This window comes from Pogona vitticeps, chromosome 2, assembly GCF_051106095.1.
Source record: "Pogona vitticeps strain Pit_001003342236 chromosome 2, PviZW2.1, whole genome shotgun sequence".
In the NCBI taxonomy this organism is placed as follows: Eukaryota; Metazoa; Chordata; class Lepidosauria; order Squamata; family Agamidae; genus Pogona; species Pogona vitticeps.
In genome coordinates, this window is record NC_135784.1 from 24944035 (window position 1) to 24967542 (window position 23508).

At 42.5% G+C, this 23508-nt stretch overlaps 1 protein-coding gene across 8 annotated transcripts in view; it reads right to left on the reverse strand.

Moving 5' to 3' along the window:
* Positions 1 to 317: 317 nt before the first annotated feature.
* The window catches only part of LOC110070163 (uncharacterized), a 56907-nt gene continuing 33716 nt past the window's right edge, over positions 318 to 23508 (reverse strand). For 3 of the 8 annotated variants that reach the window (XM_078388495.1, XM_078388496.1, XM_072988680.2), the window contains 5 exons: positions 11885 to 11992; positions 7578 to 7670; positions 6819 to 6911; positions 6022 to 6099; positions 318 to 4697 (listed from right to left, as the gene is read on the reverse strand). In XM_078388495.1, the coding sequence (XP_078244621.1) occupies positions 3205 to 4697; positions 6022 to 6099; positions 6819 to 6911; positions 7578 to 7670; positions 11885 to 11992 (1865 nt within the window). In that variant the 3' untranslated portion in view covers positions 318 to 3204. Of the gene's footprint in view, positions 4698 to 6021; positions 6100 to 6818; positions 6912 to 7577; positions 7671 to 11525; positions 11671 to 11884; positions 11993 to 14581; positions 21584 to 23508 lie in introns of those variants that run through there. The other 5 variants (XM_078388498.1, XM_078388497.1, XM_072988685.2 and 2 more) reach the window with 4 other exon arrangements.

The following is a 23508-nucleotide window of genomic DNA, read 5'->3' on the forward strand; positions in this document are numbered from 1 at the left end:
ATGTGGTTTTGGCTTAGTAAGGTATAGAATTTAAGTCTTATAATGTTAGAAGCTTTTTTTCCTATAACAGAACTGTTGTGCCTCTTTAGTAAAGCTGTGACCTGTTTTTATAATCTTAAACATTTCCATTTGGAAAGCATCGCACTCATCAGTAGAACAATGCTCCTTTGTTTGATGTTATGCTCTTGTTGCATCATAGTTATTCGAGGGGAAACCAAGATACCAATAGCTCAAAACATTTATTGAATGACCCAATAAATGCCAGAGACAAGAAACACACAGAAGATTTGAAGTAGAGAGAAATGAGTATAACAGAGTTTTTCCATTCAGTTCAGTTTATTCCTCATTCACAAACCAGTTTTTTTCCGAACACAATAAAACTATAATGAAAACAAAAAATGCATAATAACAAGGTACTCAGATGATCAAGTAGACTAAAACGAAATCAATGCAGATTTTTATTTAATTAAAATGGCATGAGAACCATGTCTCATTGTCTGAGAAAATAATATACAAACTCCTATTCCCCCAGAGGTTATTTGACAAATTTTGAAAACCTGGTTATTGTTCTGTCAAGGAGCTTTCACCTTACAGCATTCTTATGAATGGGTGAGATGCAAGAGATCCGTTTAGTAAAAGCCCTGCTAAGGACTGCTCTAGGCTGTGGGTCCATTTATTAAGTCTTACCCATCTCATTTTGGGTCTTCCTCCTTTCTTATGGCCTTCAACTTCTCCAGACATTGTCTTTTCCAATGGGTCTTGCCTTGTCGTGATGGATGTGTCCAAAGTACAACAAGCCTCAGTTTTGTCATTTTTGTATTTAGAAAGTTTAGGATTGATTTGGTCTGGGACCCATTTATTTGTCTTTCTGGTGGTCTATGGTGTTTTCGCCACCACAGGCACTAGAAGACCTGCATGTTAGAAAAGAACCTGTCCTAACCAAAATAAATACTGTACAATTTTACTTTGGAAAGCAGTATCTTGGGGAATTATGAAAAGTACCCGAGCTTCCATGCAGGCAAAATCCGTCTTCTTCGTGCTGGTCAGAATACTTCCCCTTGCAGGACACTGAAGGATGGATCCCATGTGGAAACAACTGTACGGTAGTAATCCATGGTTCTGCCCTCATAACTTCAAATGCTAGCAGAGTCGGAGGTGAAGCTAGCTGAAAAAATGAGCTTGAAACCAAAAGTACATCAACGCTTTCTACATTATTCCCTATGAACCTATGAGGGAATCATTTAATTTTTAAAAGATTGACTAGCTTACTTTCCTGGCCTGTTCACTAAAGAGAAAATGACACCAGCAGCTAACATTTGTTCTTTACACAAGCAATTTGCAGACCACGGTCCAGAGGTTTTTTAACTACCACCACCCTACAAAATGCTTACACAAGTTACCTTGATACAACAGTTGACTGTCCAACTGCTATCACTGTTTTTTTTAAAAAAAAATACTATCCAAAGATAGCAAAAAGGAGGCCACAAACTAACCATCATGAATTATGGATTCCTGTTGAACATTATACTCCAGGAAGACAGGTACCAAGTAGATGAACGCGGCCGGGATGGTGGTGGTGAAGAATCTACTATGAAATGAAGGAAGCTTAAGTTTCAGAATCCCTAATTCCAGAAAGGCTTCACAAGTGACTTCAGTCCATATTTTAAAAAAACATAGTGGTGGTCTGTCATGGAACAACTCCACCGAAGGAGATAACAGTGGTTACCCAGATCTCTTTGCTGGTTCTGAAGGTCCCCCTATAAAAGTTCAAGCTTCAGGGCCCCCAAAATGCAGAGTCTATAACTGAATGTGGAAACTGAAAGACAATCATTCAAACATAGTTAAAGATTTTTTTCTCCCCCTCTATTTTAAAAAAAATAGCCCCAATAGATGAAAGCAATGACTGGAAGACAGCCATTTCAAATACACTCAGTGCAGTGAGATCAGTAGACTGCTGAATGATGGGAAATGGTTATTTGGCTTCCCAGCCATGAAGTACAAGATAAAGTTTTTGATACGAAAAATTTTCCTACAAGAAGATTGTTCAGGACCCACTTCTGAGATCCACCTCTTACCCCTACAGTTTAGGTCAACGAGAATATTCAGGCATCACCTCAGATTTTCCTGAAAAGGCATAGTGGCCTCCAATTACCACTGTCTGTTCTTGCTAAACCAACCTGAAGTTTAGATCTAAAGAAACATTATGCATAGAGGTTAAGGCAGATACCTACTAATTATATTTTAGAGAGAAAACTCCAGTTCCTTATTTTTCTAGATTCTAAGCTCCTGAACATCAAATTCTCTGTGCTCCGATAAGCATTTTAAAACTGGTAATGGCAGATGAAAAGATTTTGGCAAAGTCCGAGGACAATGTCCTAACAATGCAGCACATGACAAAATTTTCAAAGCTGATGAATAAGTACTCTTATTCAGCACTAAGTGGTAAATGGTATCTAAGGGGCAAGTCGGGAAAAGGCTCCATTAACCAATCAGATGTTTAGCAGTGAGAACTGTCAGGAAACTGCTACAGTACTGCTGCTAACAATGGGATGATGGCATTTTATTTCTAAGGTAGTCTCGTGATTTAGCCTAGAAAATTTATAATCTTGCCATGTTGGGCCCAATTCTGGGTGAATCAGTCTCCTCCAACCACATGTGAAGCATCAAGAAGGTTCTTGGATTTCCTTGATTGTAAAATTGAACCTCCACTCTCAAAGGCAATCTACCTTATAATAAGTTGAAAGGAACAAGTGGAAGAGCCAGCATTTTCCTGCCCTGCTTAAGCATATCTGAGCAGCATTTGTGAGGCCAGGTGAAGCAGAGGGCTGGATTACGGGGACCTGAGTCAGATCTATCAGGGCCCTTCTTATGCAGGAGATTCTTAAAAATATTTTTCCTGGGTGTTGGCATAGACATTAATCTCGTGGGCAAATTTTACAAACTGGGAGGTGGGGGTTAAAGAGGATACATAATCTTCATGTCAAACAAAGTTCCTTCTTCCAATACTTTCTACCACGCTACATTCAGGGTTTTTTAATGGCTCAACATTGTGATAATCAGGAAAGGACCTCATCTGAGCAACGGCCTTACCATACTCCATCTTATATAGGTGGCTTCATTTTTCTAGATATAATACATTTATGAAAAGCCAGCATACTTCATAAAACAACCTGGGCATTTAATATTTTGTTTCACAGTGTTTACCTACAAGACCCCTTCGCTTGAGCATTGCTTATCTCTTGAATGGACAAGCCGGTGGCTCTCAAGGCGTGAACTAGAAGCAAAACACTTCCCACAGTCCTCGCATCTGTATGGTTTCTCCCCCGTATGGAATCTCTCGTGGTTCAAAAGGGCTGAACGGAAAGCGAAGCATTTTGCACAATCCTGGCACTTGTATGGTTTCTCTCCTGTGTGGAGTCTCTGGTGCTTCCCAAGGTCTGATTTATAAGCAAAAGATTTCCCACACTCCTGGCATTTGTACGGTTTCTCACCTGTATGGACTCTCTGATGGGTTACAAGCTGTGAGTTGCAAGGGAAACACTTCCCACATTGCTGACATCGGTAGGGTTTTTCTCCTGTGTGAACTTTGTGATGTGTCACAAGATGTGAATTCTGAGCAAAGCATTTCCCACACTCTTGGCATTTGTATGGTTTCTCTCCAGTGTGCACCCTTTGATGTTTATCAAGGTTTGATTTATCAGCAAAACATTTTGCACATTTCTGGCACTGATATGGTTTTTCTCCAGTGTGGATCTTCTGATGCCTGACAAGTTCTGAATTTTGAGCAAAATCTTTCCCACACTCCTGGCATTTGTAGGGTTTCTCACCTGTGTGAACTCTCCCATGGCTCATAAGGGCTGTACGGAAAGCAAAGCATTTCCCACATTCCTGGCATTGGTATGGTTTCTCTCCTGTGTGGATTCTCTGATGATTCACAAGATCTGACTTGTAAGCAAAACATTTCCCACAGTCCTGGCACTTGTGTGGCTTCTCTCCTGTGTGGACTCTCTGGTGTTTCTCAAGGGCAGACTTATAAGCAAAACATTTTTCACACTCCTGGCATTTGAATGGCTTTTCTCCTGGGTGGAGTCCCTGATGTGTCACAAGCTGTGAACTCTGAGCAAAGCATTTCCCACACTCCTGGCACTTGTATGGTTTCTCTCCTGTGTGAATCCTCCTATGGATCACAAGATCTGAATTGCGAGCAAAACATTTTCCACACTCCTGGCATTTGTAGGGTTTCTCTCCTGTGTGGACTCTCTGGTGGATCACAAGGTCTGAATTGCGAGCAAAACACTTCCCACACTCCTGACACGAGTGTGGCTTCTCTCCCGTGTGGACTCTCTGATGCATCATGAAGTGTGAATTGCGAGTAAAACATTTCCCACAGTCTTGGCATTTGTATGGCCTCTCTCCCACGTGGACTCTCTGGTGGCTTCCAAGATGTGAACTGTGAGCAAAGCATTTCCCACACTCCTGGCATTTGTACGGTTTCTCTCCTATATGGACCCTCTGATGAAACGTTAGCACCATCTTTTGAGCAAATTGTTTCCCACACACAGCACATTTGTAGGGCTCCTCTCGAGGGCAACGTGCCACCCGCTTTTCAGTATGGGTTCGCTGGTGTCTGATGAGATCCCATTTGTATGTAAAAGACTTCCCACAGTGGGCGCACACATTCGAATCCTTCAAGTTATCTGATGGAAAGAAGGACAAGATCAGGGAAGATGGAATTAGGCACCATCCAAATGTTCTGTCGGGCATGGAGATAAATCGCCCACCTCCAGAGTGACCTTCCGAATCTTTTCCTCTCTTTTTATTTTTAACTAAATGCATCCAACCAGCCTTCCCTGCCTTGATTCATGATTCACAGATGCACAATCCTATACTATACCTACAAAGCTCCTCTCCATCCATGTATGTTCAGTCTATTCCTTCTGAATAAGTTGTTTTCAGCTGAAAATAAGCCCTAGTATGATTTTTCAGGATGCTCGTAATATAAGCCCTACCCCAAAAATAAGCCCCAGTTAAGTGAAACCCCACCCTCCACCCTTGTGCAGCAACCAGAAGATGATATGACTGTATTTGAGTAAATGTAGATTGTTGCATGTGAAAAGAATAAAATAAGCCCTAATGCTTATTTTTGGAGCAAAAATTAATAAGACCCTGTCTTATTTTCGGGGAAACGGGGTAAGTGCAATGGCTTAAAATTCATCCACAAATTGCCGATTAAAAACAGTGGTTCTTAACCTTGGGTTACTCAGGTATTTTTGGACTGCAACTCCCAGAAGCCTTCACCACCAGCTGTGCTGGCTGGGGTTTCTGGGAGTTGCAGTTCAAAAACACCTGAGTAACCCAAGGTTAAGAACCACTGGATTAAAAGATCGCTGCTGGCATTTCCTCATTGCACACCAACAATGTGACTGCTGCATAACAAGCCACTTAAGCAAAGATTTCATAACAGGCAGATTGACATTGAGGTTTATGCCATTGCACTTATTTATTTATTTATTTATTTATTTATTTATTTATTTATTTATTTATTTATTTATTTATTTATTTATTTTTATTTATTTTATTTATATCCCGTCTATCTGGTCGGTTAAGACCACTCTAGGCGGCTGGTACACTTAAATAACAAGATTCTGGCCACTGAAACAAAATTGTCTTGCCATTTGCACTAGTCAAATTCAACAGGTCTAACTATTCCCCAGTTTGGAGAGGTCAAAATTCAAAGTGTGGAGCCCTTTAGAAAGACGAGCTGGAGACCCTAATTCTGCATACATATTGTGGAATACACAAGAATGTTCAAAGCAGACATCTAAGGGCTAAATCCGTGGCTTCCAACAGATTGCCTCCAGGAGCGTATCACCCTCAACACAAAAAAGATTGCCTACCTGTAAGGTCAAAGGTTCAGGAGCTGAGAAACACCCTCTACCTGAAATCCCAGGCAGGTTGGGGAAGAGGCCGAGTCCTGAAGCACAGTTTATGAATAGCCAGTGACACTAACCACCCCCTCACCTGTGGTTCCAACTTCCTCGGATCCCTGGTTGAACAGCCTTTCTTCCTCTTCTATTTTTATTATAACATCAGGAAGTCCTGAATGGAAGGAAGGAAGCGAGAAGGGATTGTCAGCCTGGCTGCAAAATTCTATCAAGTAACTGGTTTGCAACCATCGACCCTGGAACATTTTGTCCGGCAGAAAAGATGTCCTTGATGTAAAAAAAATAATAATAATGTTGATTTGTATTTTTAATAGAAGTGCTTCTGAAATACCTTCTTAGAAGAGCCATTTGTTTTAGAGGAAACATTATTTCCTGGAAAAAAGGATCAGGGGAGGTAAGTTTTCCTTATTGCCCCATTGGATGGGCTTTAGTGGATCCAAGTACAGTGGTGCCTTGCTTAACGATTGCCCTGCATTACGATGAATCCGCTTTACGACGATCTTTTTGCAATGGCAATTGCGATCACAAAACGATGGTCTAAATGGGGGAACTTCACTTTGTGACGATCGGTTCCCTGCTTCAGGAACTGATTCTTCACAAAATGATGTTTTTTTAACAGCTGATCGGCGGCTTCAAAATGGCTTTACGATGTTTTCGCTTTACGGCGATTTTGCTGGAATGATTATTGTTGTTAAGCGAGGCACCACTGTAATGCCACCCAGTGCCTGTTTTAGGCACCACCCATTGCCTTGGATTCTCAGCTTCCAGTTTATAAATCGGCAAGTCTCTAGCCTTTGTAGAAGCTGAGATCCGGGCCAAAAATGAAGGCATCTTATGAACCTGCCCTGCTCATGAACCTTCTCACATTCTCACCTGAGAGATCACCATCAACACTTCCACTTTCCCCGGATCCCTGGTCACATGACCCCTCTTCCTCCTCTTGTTTGACAACAGCATCAGGAACTCCTGAATCAAAGAAAAGAGCAAATCGTGAGCAGGGCTGCAATGAATCATGAATAGGCTTCTTCTTGTAATCCAGCTTGGAACAGAAAAGGTATCCTCAAGTTCAGGTCTTAAGTCTATTTAAAAATTGTTTTTAATACAGGTGTTACCATTTTAAATATTTCCCTCGCTGAGAAAAGTACAGGAGGGGTTTCCCATAAACTACTCCACACTGTGACACGCCGCACATCATCTGATATGAAGAAAAGCAACCACTTTTCCTCTAGAACAGTGGTTCTCAACCTGGGCTCCCCAGATGTTCTTGGCCTACAACTCCCAGAAATCCTGGCCAGCACAGCTGGTGGTGAGGGCTTCTGGGAGTTGTAGTCCAAGAATATCCAAGGGCCTAAGGGTGGCAGCCATTGCTCTAGCACCACAACAAAGCAGCAGCTACTGTAATTTTGAAACGTCGACAAAAACTGTTCTCATAAATGCAAAAAATGTCTTTGAGATTGTCGGAAGGCAATTACCTCTCACAGGTAAGGCAAAAAAAATTGTGGTTGCTTTTTCCCCCCACAGGTGAGAATGAAATAAGCATGATTTTAAACCTCTACACGTCCCAAACAGCATACACATTTATGGTACAAATATGCATTCATGGGGGAAGGTCCTGAGCTACCGTGACATCACCTGAGCTGGTGCCTGGGAAGGTCTCGGATTCCCACTGGTGGAGGTTGCACGGCTTCTCTTCTTCTTCCAGTTTGACTGTTGTGTCATCAAACCCTGATTGGAGGGAAAGGGTTGAGAAAATGGGGTTACGAGGGACAGACTGACAGTGAGGTAAATGTCAAGGTAAATTTAAAGGTCTGATCAGAATAAAATACAGTGGTGCCTCGCATAACGATGTTAATTGGTTCCATTAAAAACATTGTTATGTGAAAACATTGTTAAGCGAAACACGATTTCCCATAGGAATGCATTGAAAACTGGTTAATCTGTTCCAATAGGAGCCTATTCAATACATTTCAATGGTGAAAAACAATCACCAAAAATTCAAAAAGACTCAGAACGAAGCCAAACTACTTTAACGAAGGTTTTATTAGGTGCACTAATGATTCCAAGCATTTTAAACATTTTTTAAACATTTTAGAATATTTTTAAAATAGCGAAAACAGGGCTGTAAAAAAAAACGTTAAGCGAAACAGGGGACCTAAAACTGTTATCGTTAAGTGAAGCAAGGTCCCAAACATCATTATGCGAAAATCCCCCATAGGAAACATCGTTAGGTGAGGCAGCAAAAATTCCAGCAAAGGCCATCATTATGCGAATTCATTGTTGAGCGAGGCACTCGTTAAGCAAGGCACCACTGTATATTAATGAGCAGCCATGATGAACAGATGTGTTAAAACTGAGTCATGACGACTCAGCAGTGCTGACTCATGGATGATGCAACACATAATGTGATTGGACACAAGCAGATCTGTATGTGTATATATGTGTGAAATGAAGAGTTGATGTATCTTCCTGCTTGATGATGATTGCTACCTGTTATGCTGCCAGACTGAACTGCTGTAAATACCTTGTAAATACACGTTGGTAGAGGAGAAGCTGCTGGTGTGTGAGAGAGTTATTCTGGACTATCTGGACTGCTTAAATACTCTGCTAAACCTGCTATTATTCCGCGTTTTTGCGCTAACAGAAATGTGTGGCTCTCCAGCCACTGCAGGACTTCGGCAACCGCCTCTGGTTATGCAGAGGAATAAAGATGCTCTTTCATATGAGGAGTCAGCACAAACATCTGCACCGCCTTTAGATCCATGGCTCCTCTTCCTCCTCTTATTTTATGTCAGTGCCACAAATTCCTCGGCCAAGAGAACAGCACAAATGAGAAATGGCCAGCAGGGCACCAGTGTTTCAACTTGATGGTTGGATTTTTGTTTTCCTTCCCACAGCAGGAATGCCACAGTCTAGTGCTCTAATGGAGAAGCTCTCCCCCAAGGGAATAATGAGGAGATAATGAGGCTTTCAATTTCCACTATGGTTTTGCAACGAGTGACAAAATAACACACAACTGTTGTTCTAAAGACAGAGCAGGTTAAGGATGCAGACAAATGGGAACAGCTTCAGAGGAGGGCAACACCCATGATCAGGGGGACTGGAAACCAAGCCCTATGAGGAAAAACTAAACGTATCGGCTATTTTTAGCCTTGAGAAAAGACTGAGGGGAGACACGATAGCACTTTTCAAATACAGTGGTGTCTCACTAGACAGTTACCCAGCATGACAGTTTTTTCGCTAGTCATTGACTTTTTGCGATCGCTACAGCGATTCGCAAAACAGTGATTCCTAGGGGGGAATTTCGCTGGACAATGTTTGGTCCCTGCTTCGCAAACCAATTTTTGCTAGACAACAATTTTGACAGCTCCCTCCGCGCTCGCAAAACGGGTGTTTTCAGGACCTAAGCTTCACAAGACAGCTATTTAAACAGCTGATCGGCGGTTCGCAAAGTGGCTTTCCTATGGCCGATCTTCGCTAGACAACGACGATTCTTCCCCATTGGAACGCATTAAACAGGTTTCAATGCATTCCAGTGGGGAAATACTTTTCGCTAGACAATGATTTTGCTAAACAGCGATTTCAGTTGAACGGATTATCATCATCTAGTGAGGCACCACTGTACTTGAAAGGTAATCATACAGAGGAGGAGCTGGATGTGTTCTCCAACCTCTCAGGGTACAGGACACGTAATAATGGCTTCAAGTTACAGAAAAACAGATTTTGGCTGAATATCAGGAAAAACCTCCTAACTGTTAGAGCAGCATGACAACGAAACCAATTACCCCAGGAGCTAGTAAGTGCCATCTGACAGATATACCTCAACCTGGATTTCTGCACTGAGCAAGGGATTGGACTTGATGGCCTCACAGGCCCCTTCCAACTCCATTGCTCTACGATTCTATCATAGGGGAATTTAAAGAATGAGAAAAATCATGAAACGGAGGCTGGATATGTAAATAGGGAAGGCTTCTCTGAAAGGTTGCTTCAGCTTCTAAAAGGAAACTGATGAACTTCATTTCAGTTGGCTAAAAATATTTTTTCCCCCAGAACAGTATCTTTTACAGGTTCACCTAAATTCAGGGGTCTCAGATAGAGATGGGGACAAACCACGTTTCGGTGGCTTGATGCAGCCACCACACAGGTGTTTCACAGGTGCTGTGCACTTCCCCCTCCCGCATACGTCTTTCCTCTGCCTCCTCCAGCAATCGGCCACTCAGACGAGGAGGTGGGGCAAAGAAGCTTGGGCTGCTGCCAGTGAGTGGGTGAACCTCCATCTCTAATCACAGAGCCCTGCTGGATGAGGCCAAGGGCCCATCTGGTCCGGCTTCCTGCATCTCACGGTGGCCCCACCAGATGCCTCTGGGAGCACACGAGACAACTACCCTGTCTCCCCAAAAATAAGACCTAGACTGAAAATAAGCCCTAGTATGATTTTTCAAGATGCTCGTAATATATGCCCTAACCCCCAAAAAGAAGCCCCAGTTAAGTGAAACCCCGCCCTCCACCAGAGACTCATTGTGCAGCAACCCGATGATGATATGATTGCATTTGAATAAATCTAGACTGTTGTACATGAATAAAAAACTTCCCCTGAAAATAAACCCCAATGTGTTTTTTGGAGCAAAAATTAATATAAGACCCTGTCTTATTTTTGGGAAAACACAGTAGATACCTGTCTCCTGATACCCTTTCCCTCCATCTGGCATTTGGGAGGTACCCTTCCCCTTTAAAGCCTGGCGATTATACATCCCCATCATGGCCTGTAACCTGCGATGGACATTTCCTCCAGAAATCAGTCCAATCTCCCTTTCAAGGCATCTGGGCCAGATGCCATCAACACATCCTGTGGCAAGGAGTTCCACAGACTAACAACATACCGAGTAAAGAATTATTTTCTTTGGTCTGTTCTCACTCTCTCAACACTCAATTGGAGTGGACATCCACTGGTTCTGGTATTGAGTAAGAGTGAAAAGAGCTTCTTTCCTTCTTTCCTTCTTTCCTTCTTTCTTTCTTTCTTTCTTTCTTTTTCTAGCTAGCTAGCTAGCTAGCTTGCATGCAGTCCCTCTCCTGTTTACCTAAAAGTATTGATCTCTATAATATGTACTGCTGTTGCTCTCGGGGGCCAGGTAGAAGGGGCATTTACACACAATCAGCACAGGCTCCTGCACTTCAAGATTAGCCACTGCACGACTAACAACAGTTATTGTAAAGACCAAGTTTCCTCATCAGTACATTGCCTCCACAGCTGTTTATTTTGGAAGGGGACGTTGGGCCTCCTAGGCTGAAAAAAAATACATATGTTTCGGATCTTCTGTTTACCACCCTTTCATCAGAATAGGCAACAGGAAGAGGCCGAGGCACTGAATACATATCAACAGAACAGAGGGAGCTGTCCTCCCTCTCCAAAATAAAAATAAATTCTTTTTTTTAATTGGGAAGAATGCACCCTGGTGGAGGATGAGTGCAATCTTGCACTATTTAATGTCCACCTAAAAGAACCAGCAATCACTTCCTGTTTTAAAAACAATGCTCCTCCTTCCCATATCTCTGGAGAGTGGCCCTGAGCCATCCATACTTCACCTGAGGTGGTCCTTGGGGGGGCTGATGATTCCCACTGAAGCAAGCCACATGGCTCCTCTTGTTCCTGCTTGATTGCCAGGGCAGGAAACAAGGTTCAGCAGAAAGAGGAAAGAAAACGGCTTTCAGAGGTGAATTCATTTCCCAGCCCATAGAAGAGGAGAACTGGATTTGTTCACCAATCCCTGCCGCTGCTATTGGAAAAGTGTGGCCCTCCAGATGTTTCTGAACAGCCATGCAGTCAGCCTGCACCAATGGCTATGCTGGTGAGCCGCGATAGATCCTGTAGTCCAAAAACATCTGGAAGGCCAGAACTGCTCCACTTAGCAAAATAAGTAATCCCCCCCCCCTTCTCCCCACACCTGCATTGTGCTGTAATGGAAGCTCCATTCTCTCCGACATGACTTGATCTGGAAATGATAGCTCTTGCCCAATCCGGGAGATCAAATCCGGTTTGGCCGGTGGAAATCCTACACAGGAATAAAAGAAAGAGGAAGTATTCAGGTGGGACTGAGGATGTGAAGTACGGCTCTGCGTTCAAATCAAGGCAAACAAATCAGTACAGATGCTAGTTCCCAATAGATTCTGTAAGCCCATTCGTTGTCAGCAGGAATATCTGACTGTCTTGTCCAATTTATGTGTTGTGAGGTGATCCAAAACAGACTGCTGGCAAACACATTCCTTTCTAGAGGTTGGGTTTCGCTTCTGCGTCAGTTTCCAGGTGGATGTAACAATGACGCTGGCGTCCAGTACATAGTTTGGAGATTAAACCCCACTAGGGTTTACCCAATTCAGATCCCATGACCTGCAGTGATCAAAACAATCTGGAGGAGGAAAGAGAGACTGTTGCAAGAGAGGGAAGCTGACGGCAAGTTCGAAAGATCAACCAAGCTGGGCTCAAAATCAGTTGTCAGAAACCCGGTGCAATTTTTTTAAAAAATGTCATTAAATTTGTTTCCTGCCGTTTTCTTACCTGTCTGATAAGAGTTTTGAAAGGGTCAACAGTCATTCAGATCAACAGCAACACAAGCATTTAACTAAAACAGCAAACCACATAAAGCCAACAGCAATAAAACAGGAGAACATACAGGGCCGTGAGTCCAAAAGGGGAGGGGAAGAAAAACAATTGTGGCTTGCAGGTGGTTTGCATAGCAGCCCACGGACTGACCTCTGTGCAAATGGAACGCTGGAACACATTTGATCTTTTACAGCTAGCCTTGTCTTACATTCTTGCTGTTTTTATTACTATGTATTATACTCGAAGAGAATATTGGCCCAGTGCTGAGTTTGTGACTTTTGCCCTAGAATACAGAATCTGGGCTCTACCATTATTTTTTAAACGGTACCATTTATTATCTCAGGAAATCCATTTATGGAGGGTGCAGGAAAAAAAGAACTAAGTTTATATATTATATATGCGAGTAAAACCTCACACATTATTGCCCCATTTAGTGATTTGTACACATGCTCCTGCGTCCATTTTGGTCCTTCATGGGGACTTGGTCTACCTAAAGAAGATAAGACTGGCTTCTGGGAGACCTGGCCCGAGTGCATCCACTCCAGAGATCCAGAATCTCATTGAAGGCTGATTTGGTTAGGACATCTTTTAAAAAAAAAAACACTTCCAGAGGCCATTATGGAGCCCTCATGTACTGCTATCTCTACCTAGTGGAGAGAAGCAACAGACAAGCAATGATATCAGAGGAGGAAGGGTGTAAGCTTAAGAGTACCAATCTTCATGTAGATCTAGAAAAGACAAGAGAAAGAGGAAACACCTAGGTGACTTATCTGCCTTATTTCACACATCCCATCCCCCCGCTTCAGAGCAATTCATACATGCACTGGCGCTCAACTTCCAACATTTATAAACTTTCCAATCTTTTGGGGTATACCCAAGAGCACTGGTTGACAACAAGGTGAACAGAATGCTGGATTAAGGAGGATTTTAGTTTGATCCAGGAAGAATCTTTTTACATATTTACACTGTTTTCTACATCCATATTAAAAATTAGTAAAACGGGGGGGGGGGACGGCGAGCGTCTGCGATGGTGCCAGAATAAGCAATTCTGAAATATTTACTTTCACCTTCAGGAACTTATAAGATATTAGAGCAAGGATGCTGAGCCTGTGGAAGCTCTGAACCCTGAACACAGTGATGGCCTTAGGTTGATGTGGTTGGTTTTGGACCACCCTGGAGGGCTGGAGAGGTTCCTTCTCCCTCTGCCAAAAGCTCAATCAAACAAATAATACAATCTAAAACCACCACCACCACCACCACCATTCTGAAGGAAATCAAGCCTGAGTGCTCACTGGAAGGACAGATCCTGAAGCTGAGGCTCCAATACTTTGGCCATCTCATGAGAAGAAAAGAGTCCTTGGAAAAGACCCTGATGTTAGGAAAACGTGAAGGCAAGAGGAGAAGGGGACGACAGAGGATGAGATGGATGGACAGTGTCATCAAAGCAACCAACATGAATTTGACCCAACTCCAGGAGGCAGTGGAAGACAGGAGGGCCTGGTGTGCTCTGGTCCATGGGGTCACGAAGAGTCGGACACGACTTAACGACAAAATAACAAAATACATAAAAGGTCAACGAAGAGGCGGACACGACTAATCAACTAAACAACAACAACCCCCAAAACATAAATAAACAACACCTCGTGTATTTGTTGTGATCCAAAAACCTGTGGCCAACTTTATGACTGTGAACTTCGGGGGGGGGGGGGTGCATGGCAGCCCTTTTGAACCCAGCCCGGATTTCACTGCGGTCGTCTGTGGCCAAATCCTGTCTCTGAGATGACTGCCCGTTTAGGGGGTGCAAACAGACAAGCAGAGAGTTGAAGGGGAAACCATGGGGGGAAAATCACTGAAGGCACAAGGAGATCGCGGTATCTACCTACACCCCCCCCCCAACTTCGCACCTCTGCTCACTAGCTCTTGCAGAGGTTTTGCACAAATCTAGGCAGAGGTCCTGTTGAATTAGGAGAGACAATTAGGGGGATCCAGATTACATACAGACTCCACATGGGAAGCCAACTCTTTCCCGCCAAATTCTCACCCCTTTCACCTCCTTCATAACTTCCAGACGCCGGGCTTAGTTTTCAGGTGGTATCCTGGAAAACACCTCCTTCATTTTGCACCGCCCTTCTGCTGCTTCTATATATGTGTGTGTTTTTTTCTCCTCCTAATTTGATGGCAAGCCCTCTTTTCACTTCCTGTCATGTGACTGAAGCCAAGCCAGGTTCCTTGGCAAGGAAATTTAAGCCATGAAAATCGATGGCCAGAGCACACGGATGAAATGGAGGATGATACGTATGGTGATGTTGTGTGATTGAGGGCGCGGAGTGGGGGGGGGGACATTTCAAAGGTAGGATCTGCGGAGGGTGGGGGAGGAACCAATCCTCAGCAAAGAAACTTTTACAGCTTTTTTCCCCTTCTGCCTTTTCTTGCTTTTGCAGATCAAACGAATTCCTGCCCATATATTGGGCTGATTTTGGGTTCTAAAGTTCTCCTCTAGGCGTTTGTTGCTTCTTGTTACTACCAATTTATGGTCTCATTTGTTGCTTGTGCTTGGCAAGGGGGGTAAGAGGGCGGGTCCCTGCCCCGAGGAGTTTACAACTCCGATTTGATGGTTCGGAAAAAGACGACCATCCCCTTTCAAAGGGGTCAGAAAGGTGGTGATGCGAAAAGACACCTCCATCGTCCCTCTTATTCTGGAGCATGTTAACAGTGCCGTCCCTACCATTAGACACAAGGAGGCAGGTGCTGAAGGCACAGCAGCATGGGTCCTGGTACCAGAAAAATCCAGGAAAGGGTCAAGGAGGATGGGGAGTGGAATCCTTTGTTGTGGTGATGTGCTGTCTAGTTGCTTCCAACTTATGTCAACCCTACGAGTGAGCCATCTCCAAAATGTTCTGCCCTCAATAGCCCTGCTCAACTATTGTAGCTTCAAGCCTGTGGCTTCCTTCAGGGAGTCAGTCCATCTAGTACTTGGTCTTTCTCTTTTCCTCCTGCCTTCAACTTTTCCCAGCATTATTGTCTTTCCCAGAGAGTCCTGCCTTCTCTTGATGCACCCAAAGCAGGACAGCCTCAGTTTCAGCATTTTCGACTCCAGAGGTAGTTCAAGCTTGACTGGATCTAGGACCCACTTGTCCTTCTGGCAGTCCAGAGTACATCCACAATAATCTTCTCCAGCTCATTTCAAGTGAATCAAATTTATTTTTCTTGTCCACTTCCTTAACTGTCCAGCTTTCACATATCCATGTATGGTGATTGGAAATACAAGAATGTGGATGGTCTTGGTATCCAGTGACACATCCCTACCCTTGATTATCTTTTCTAGTTCCTTCATTGCTGCCCTTCTAGCAACATAATAAGGCTCAGGGGCTTCCTAAGCTTAGGCAATACAGAACCAAGATAAGATGGAGCATCTTTGCTAGTCCTAGGCACTCCACCACCTCCATCTATTTTGACATGTGGCACAAAATGTGCTTATAATTATAAGCACATTGTATAACGTATTTTCAGATAATGCGCCCCTCTCTTAAGCTAGTACCCCATGTCTGACCATATGAGCTCCACCATAAACAGAAAGATGCTGATATTCCCTCTGCAACACGGAATTCCTCTAAAAACAACTGGCGGCATTCTGTTTTCAGAACAAAATGGAGGGTGCCTTTACTAGCAGTTCTCAACCCGGAGTCCCTAGACTAAAACTTCCAGAAGCATCCACCACTAGCTGTGCTGGCCACAATTTCTGGGAATTGCAGTCCAAGAACATTGGGGGACCCAAGTTTGGGAATCAGAGAGGGTTTAATGGAGCATGAAAACCTCCTTCATAGTGTTTGAACTGCAGTCCCAACCTTTCTTTCTTCAATAACCCTGAATGAAGGACAGCCATTGTTCTTACCATAATTTGACAGGAACATTAAGATATCCCCCCTTTTTTGCATGTTAAGAGAAAAAAAGAGGTCAATGTGTCACTTTCTGAACTTTGTAACTGCAGAAGACTGGTTATGTTTCTCAAAGCCAAATAAAACCTGGCATGGTTGTACTGTAGATTCCTTCAGTAGACCACAGATGCCACGTTTTGGGTAGTTGGCTCAACAAATGTCATTTTTGTAAGCAACAGAATTTTGAGGTTTATAATGCAAATCTTTTTTTGTGTGTGACTCGCCTTTGCTAAAGGGATATTTCCATGCCTTTTTAATTACGTAAGTTATACCTCTATAGCTGTAAATCTTTCCATTTTAGAAGAATTTCATTAACTCATATAATAATTTCTCATCTTGGGACTGTCCTCCTGTTGTTTCACAGCTATTCTCTGGGGAGCCAATGTACTGAAAGGTGCCAAATAGCTCAAAATTGTCTTGATCTACTAAATGCAAGATACAGAAAACACACTGAAGCTGAAACAGCCCCAAATGAAACTACAACACAGTGCTTCCAGCAGCTCCTTTGCATTCAGAGTTTTTCAAGTAGCAGTTTATTGCTTATTAGCGGGCCAGGCCTCTTGCAAAAGTTACAAAGAAAGAACATGTAATAACAAGGAATTAACAAATCAACCAGACTAAGACTAAACAAACACAAATCATCATTTAATTACAATACCACAATATATGTGTATTTTCATCTGATAAAATATACTACTTCCCCTTCCTCTCAGCCAATCAGCAAATTCAGAAGAGCCTGTGCGTTACAAAACGATCTGCCCCGGACAACATTTTTTTTTACTTCAGAAAGTAATTTCTCTTAAGACTGGCAGTGAGAAGTTCAATGTGTCGTGTCAGCAGTTCAGAATATAGTAACAGGCATTCAAAAAATAAATGAGCCAGACCTTCAGATTCCTAGTACCCAATTGGGAAAAATCTGACTTGCTTCACAACTGTGACAGTACCATCCTTTCACCTCCACAAAGTGTAATGTATTCAGTCTGCATTTAATTTAAAGTAATTGTTATTTCCTGAATACAAGTAGCAAGGCAATGTAAGAAGAATAACATGTGTACAGCGCATCTGGCCATTGGTGCTGAGATAGTCAGACAATGGCGAGGAATAAGGCCTCCTCCAACATGTGTTTAATCTGTTCATGATGAGATGAACGCAGTGTGGAAACAAGTGCATTTCAGTGGTCTATGCTTCTGTCCCCTGATCTTCAAATACCAAAAGGAACAGAGATGACACCTCCCAAAGAACTAGCTTAAGCCCAAAGAGAACTGCCAGCTTCCCTACTAATATTTCTGCAGAATTCGTCTGGCAATAGTTTAGATTTAAAAGCTCAAGGAACCTCAAACCCAATCCCTTACATGTCCACAAAAACAGCAAATGGTATCTCCAGTCATGGTTTGTTGTTCATGCAATCATTTTCCCAAGGGTTACATCAGAACCTTCTTAGCATCTGCTCCAAAATATTTAGATAAGACAGCTTGATAGGACAGGTAGCTGTCCAATTGCCATTGGTGTTCCTTCCTTCTTTTCCTAACAAAGCCATTTTGTGGATGCTTTCTGAAAAATTAACTTGCAAACATGACACAACGAAAGGAAGGGGAAAGGAAACGAGTGGAGGAGAGACGAAGGAGGAAAACCAGAAAACAGTAACAGTAGCAAAGGGAAGGGACAACAATGATAAGTTAAATATTTATCTTATTGTATGCACTGTGTATACATATGTGTGTGTGTCTCTATGTATTTATTTTGTGTGTGTATGTGTACACACATATACAGTCCATGCATGTGTAGGTGACCATCTAGAAGATATCAATTCAAATAGTGTACAGAGAGTGCAGTGAAATTGTCCTCGAGTGATGGATTCTCTGCCAGTCAGTCAAGAGTCTGAAGTGAGCTCGCAAACTCCTAGTGTTTGCACAGCTTTACTCTTAAAGGGACAACTCTGATCATTCACCAGTCGAAACTGGAGATAAAAAAACAAATCTCAAACTCTATAGATTCGACGTATTTCATTCCAGTGTGGAATGGTTTTGTCAAGTTTTATTGTTCTCAAAAAAGCATCTCTCAAATTCAGAAAACTGAGAGCGTGTATCTCTTGAGCGGAGAGATTCTCTTGTTCCTTATTCAGCCTGAGGGGGTCTTCAATACAGGACGAACAGGGTTTATTCACCTCAATTAATTATCAGAAGTGAGTGGAAGGATTTACTGCACTCCCACTGCTTGTCTCTCCTGCATAAGATCTCTGGTGCATCACACAGCTTGAATCCTGAGCAAAACATTTTCCTCACTCCTGGCATTCAAATGGTTTCTTCCCTATACAGACACTTGTATTACAAAACAACAAAGACCTCATACACTATTACAGTGCAAAATAAATCCACCATAACATGTGAAATAGTAAAAATGTACATGCACATTATAGCACATAAATCTTAAACTGTTGTTTTCTAATCCATTTTCATATGGGCAAAGATGGACAAAGTTCTTACATCCCCCCATGTTTGAAAGTCTTTGATTTATTAGAAAAAGTGCACAAATGGCTAATTGAAAAGCTCATCTAAAGATACTAAATCTTAGGAAAATGCTTCCTATTGAAACAGAGGTTGGATGTCTGTCAAGGATCGTTTAGCTGTCGATTCCTTCTTTGCCTTTCACGGCCCCTTCAGCTTTTTAATTCTGTGATTCTAATTCTCTTGCAAACATTCTGCACGTCAAGGTCAGTCTGGATTTCTTAGGTTCAAACGGATCCCTTGAAGAATTCAACCAAGGAACTAGTCTTGAAACAGCACAGAACTGGCCAATATAAGGTCGGCCATATGCTACAGAGCTGGATTCAAAACTAACACCATGCAGTCACTAAGGCATCAGAAAAAAAGTAGAACTCATTTTAGGGAGAAAGATTACAGTTCACTGAGCATTAACACTTTTCAAACACCCGATCTATTTATTTATTTAATTTTAGTGTGATTCTCTCTCCTATAGCCACACTGACACATGTGGAAGGGGGTCTCATTCATTACCAACAAAGGACCTCCCTTCCATTGGTGAGCTTTCAGAATACATTTTCCCCACTGGTACATTCAGTCAACCTGGAACTGACCAGATTTCTTTATGACCCAGTGGCCAGAATCCTATTAGAAGTTACATCCACAATGTGACTCAGCTGACGTGGATCAGAACCGCAAGCCATTGCCAAGTGAGGAAGTCAGTGAGGGCATTTTCTACTGTACACAATTGTGTGACCCAGTACACAACAGCAAATACCTCTGCTGACCTCTTGTGAGGCCATTAGAATTTACAGTTGGAATTTTCACAGGTAGACCTGTGCCAGCGTCATTTTCTAACTAGATTCTGGTCTCTGGAATAGAAGAAATTAAGCTAAAATAGACTTCCGGTCTCCGCCCCCTTTATATATCTTATTCGATTTTTCCTTTAATTGAGGTGTTAACATGTATGTGTATCTCGGAAAAAGAAATCAGCAAAACATAATTTGTTGAATTCCATGTCTATCACAATGCATGATTGCCATGTGATTATAAATATGTGCCTGCTTCCATACATGAAACATTTGGGATATTTTACATGAAATGGTGGATTTATACTACCTTTGTTCAGTTGTACTTGTAGCCCCTCTTAACTTGAGCACTACTTCTTCCCTGCATGGACCCGCTGGTGGCTCTCAAGGCGTGAACGGGAAGCAAAACACTTCCCACAGTCCTCGCATCTGTGTGGTTTCTCTCCTGTATGGAATTTCTGATGATTCACCAGGCCAGAACGGAAAGGAAAGCATTTTCCACAGTCCTGGCATTTGTGTGGTTTCTCTCCTGTGTGGAGTCTCTGGTGCTTCCCAAAGTCTGACTTATAAGCAAAAGATTTCCCACATTCCTGGCATTTGTAGGGTTTCTCTCCTGTGTGTACTCTCTGGTGTGTAAGAAGTTGCGGATTGCAAGGAAAGCATTTCCCACACTGCTGGCATTTGAAGGGTTTCTCTCCTGTGTGGACTTTGTGATGTGTCACAAGGTGCGACCTCCGAGCAAAACATTTGCCACACTCCTGACATCTGTAGGGCTTTTCTCCTGTGTGCACTCTCTGATGCTGGTCAAGATTTGATTTATCAGAAAAACACTTCCCACATTCCTGGCATTTGTAGGGTTTCTCTCCTGTGTGAACCTTCTGATGCCTGACAAGTTCTGACTTCTGAGCAAAACATTTTCCACATTCCTGACATTGATAAGGTTTCTCTCCTGTGTGGACTCTCTTATGGCTCATAAGGGCTGTACGGAAAGCAAAGCATCTTCCACACTCCTGGCATTTATATGGTTTCTCTCCTGTGTGAACTCTCCCATGGCATATAAGTGCTGAACGGAAAGAAAAACATTTCCCACACTCTTGACATTTATAGGGTTTCTCTCCTGTGTGTACCCTCTGGTGGTTCATAACATCAGCCCTGGAAGTAAATCCTTTCCCACACTCCTGGCACTGGAATGGTTTCTCTCCCAGATGGAGTCCCTGATGAGTCACAAGCTTTGAACTCTGAGCAAAGCATTTCCCGCATTCCTGACATTTGTATGGTTTCTCTCCTGTGTGGACTCTCTGGTGGATCACAAGATCTGAATTGCGAGCAAAACATTTCCCACATTCCTGACATTTGTAGGGTTTCTCTCCTGTGTGGACTCTCTGGTGGATCACAAGGTCTGAATTGCGAGCAAAACACTTCCCACACTCCTGACACGAGTGTGGCTTCTCTCCCGTGTGGACTCTCTGATGCATCATGAAGTGTGAATTGCGAGTAAAACATTTCCCACAGTCTTGGCATTTGTATGGCCTCTCTCCTATGTGGGCTCTCTGGTGGCTCCCAAGATGTGAACTGTGAGCAAAACATTTCCCACATTCCTGGCATTTGTACGGTTTCTCTCCTATATGGACCCTCTGATGAAACGTTAGCACCATCTTTTGAGCAAATTGTTTCCCACACACGGCACATTTGTAGGGCTCCTCTCGAGGGCAACGTGCCACCCGCTTTTCAGTATGGGTTCGCTGGTGTCTGATGAGATCCCATTTGTATGTAAAAGACTTCCCACAGTGGGCGCACACATTCGAATCCTTCAAGTTATCTGATGGAAAGAAGGACAAAGACAAATAATATGAAATAAGAAGACTGGGAGAGAAGAGAGTGTGAGGGAACAGAAAAGAGAAAGGGAAAAAAAGTTACACATACAAAAAATGAAGGTCATGAAATAAAAGAGTGATTCTCTTCCCAAAAAAAAGGGGAGAACACACTTGGATTTCACTTCATAGCGAACCAATGTCTATGACACATTTTTTAGGCTCCATGCAAAAATCTATATTCTACCAGGTATTTTTAAAATGTTACATTTAGACCGTAGGTTTCTTCATTTTGCTATTGATTTTATTTCACTTTGACATTCTTACTAATGGTTTTCCGTTTTATTGACTTTTGTATTATGTTCTCTCTTTAGTCACTGACTTACTGTTCTGGTTTGGTATTTTGATGAATTTTACCCAGCCCACAGGACCTTATTTGCTGGATATGTGGGAGTGTGTGGATGGGTGTGTTTTAAAAAATAAAAAAGTGAATAAATGTTACTCACGATGGCTCAATAGAACCACTTCATAGCCAGTATCCTACTGAGCTTTCAGCTAAGCAGGAAGGACCACTGGCATAGTAATTCTTTTAGACCAGATGGGCGGGGTATAAATCAAATAAATAAATAAAATAAATAAAGTAACCACTGTCATTGTGTAAGGGGCAGCCACCATTAAGAAACTGACCTTCCACTTACACAACAGTAATATTTGTTACTACAGGTGTTGGTCTTTCTGTTTCAGGGAAATTCAAGAGAATGCTGGGCAGTACACCTGAAGCTCTCTTCTTGATGATCATCATCATCGACGATGCAATCATCATCATCATTGACATTGCAATTCCAGGTGATGCCAGAGTTGAAAATAAAGAATTGGAAAAAATAATGAAGTACAGAGACCTGGCAATCGAAGCATCTCACTTGTCGATGAAACACATTTCAGTGGTCCCCATAATCACTGGGGCTTTGGGAACAATATCAAGAAATTTCACACAGTGTTATGTACAGTTGCAGATCTCAGAAATAATACCACCAGAGCTACAAAAAATGGCAATACCGTGTTTCCCCCAAAATAAGACAGGGTCTTATATTAATTTTTGCTCCAAAAATGTATTAGGGCTTATTTTCAGGATGTTTTATTTTACAGTCATGTCATCTTCTTCTGGTTGCTGCACAATGGCATAGGGCAGGGTTTAACTTAACTGGGGCTTATTTTCAGAGTAGGGCTTATATTACGAGCATCCTGAAAAATCATACTAGGCCTTATTTTCAGGTTAGGTCTTATTTTCAGGGAAACAAGATATTAGGAATAGCACACACACTGCACCGATATTTAACAGATACTTAGGTTTTTGGTTAAAACGTGTATCTGTTATATAACACCAGTTAGTGTTTTTATAATTTTGACTGTGTCTTGGTATTGTTGAATAATATTAATAATGTACCGTCAAGTCAGTTCTGACTTACGCTGACCCTTTTTCAGGGTTTTCTAGGTAAAGAATATTCAGAAGGGATTTACCTTACCTTTCTTCTGGGGACACATTAGGCCGCCCGAGGCCACACAGGCTGCCTATTTTGGGATGCAGCATGGGGGAATTGAACTCCCAACCTCTGGCTCCACAGCCAGACATCTAACTCGCTTTGCTGAATGCAACCCGTTCATCCACAAGATACAACAACCCTTGTTATCTTTTTTGCTGCAACAGATTAAACATGGCTAGCGTTTGGGCAAATACTGATGACAGGGTGGTGGTCACTCTCCCTGTGTGCATCAGTCAAACTCAAAAGATACTGTCTATTTCCAGCATGGAGAGGACCATGTTTCCACAGAGGTGTTCAAAGTCAAGGGGTGACCTGATGAAGTGGTGACCTGAATTCAGAATGAATACAGCTGAGTACATAATGAATCAAATCCAGACTCTGAGGGCTAAACA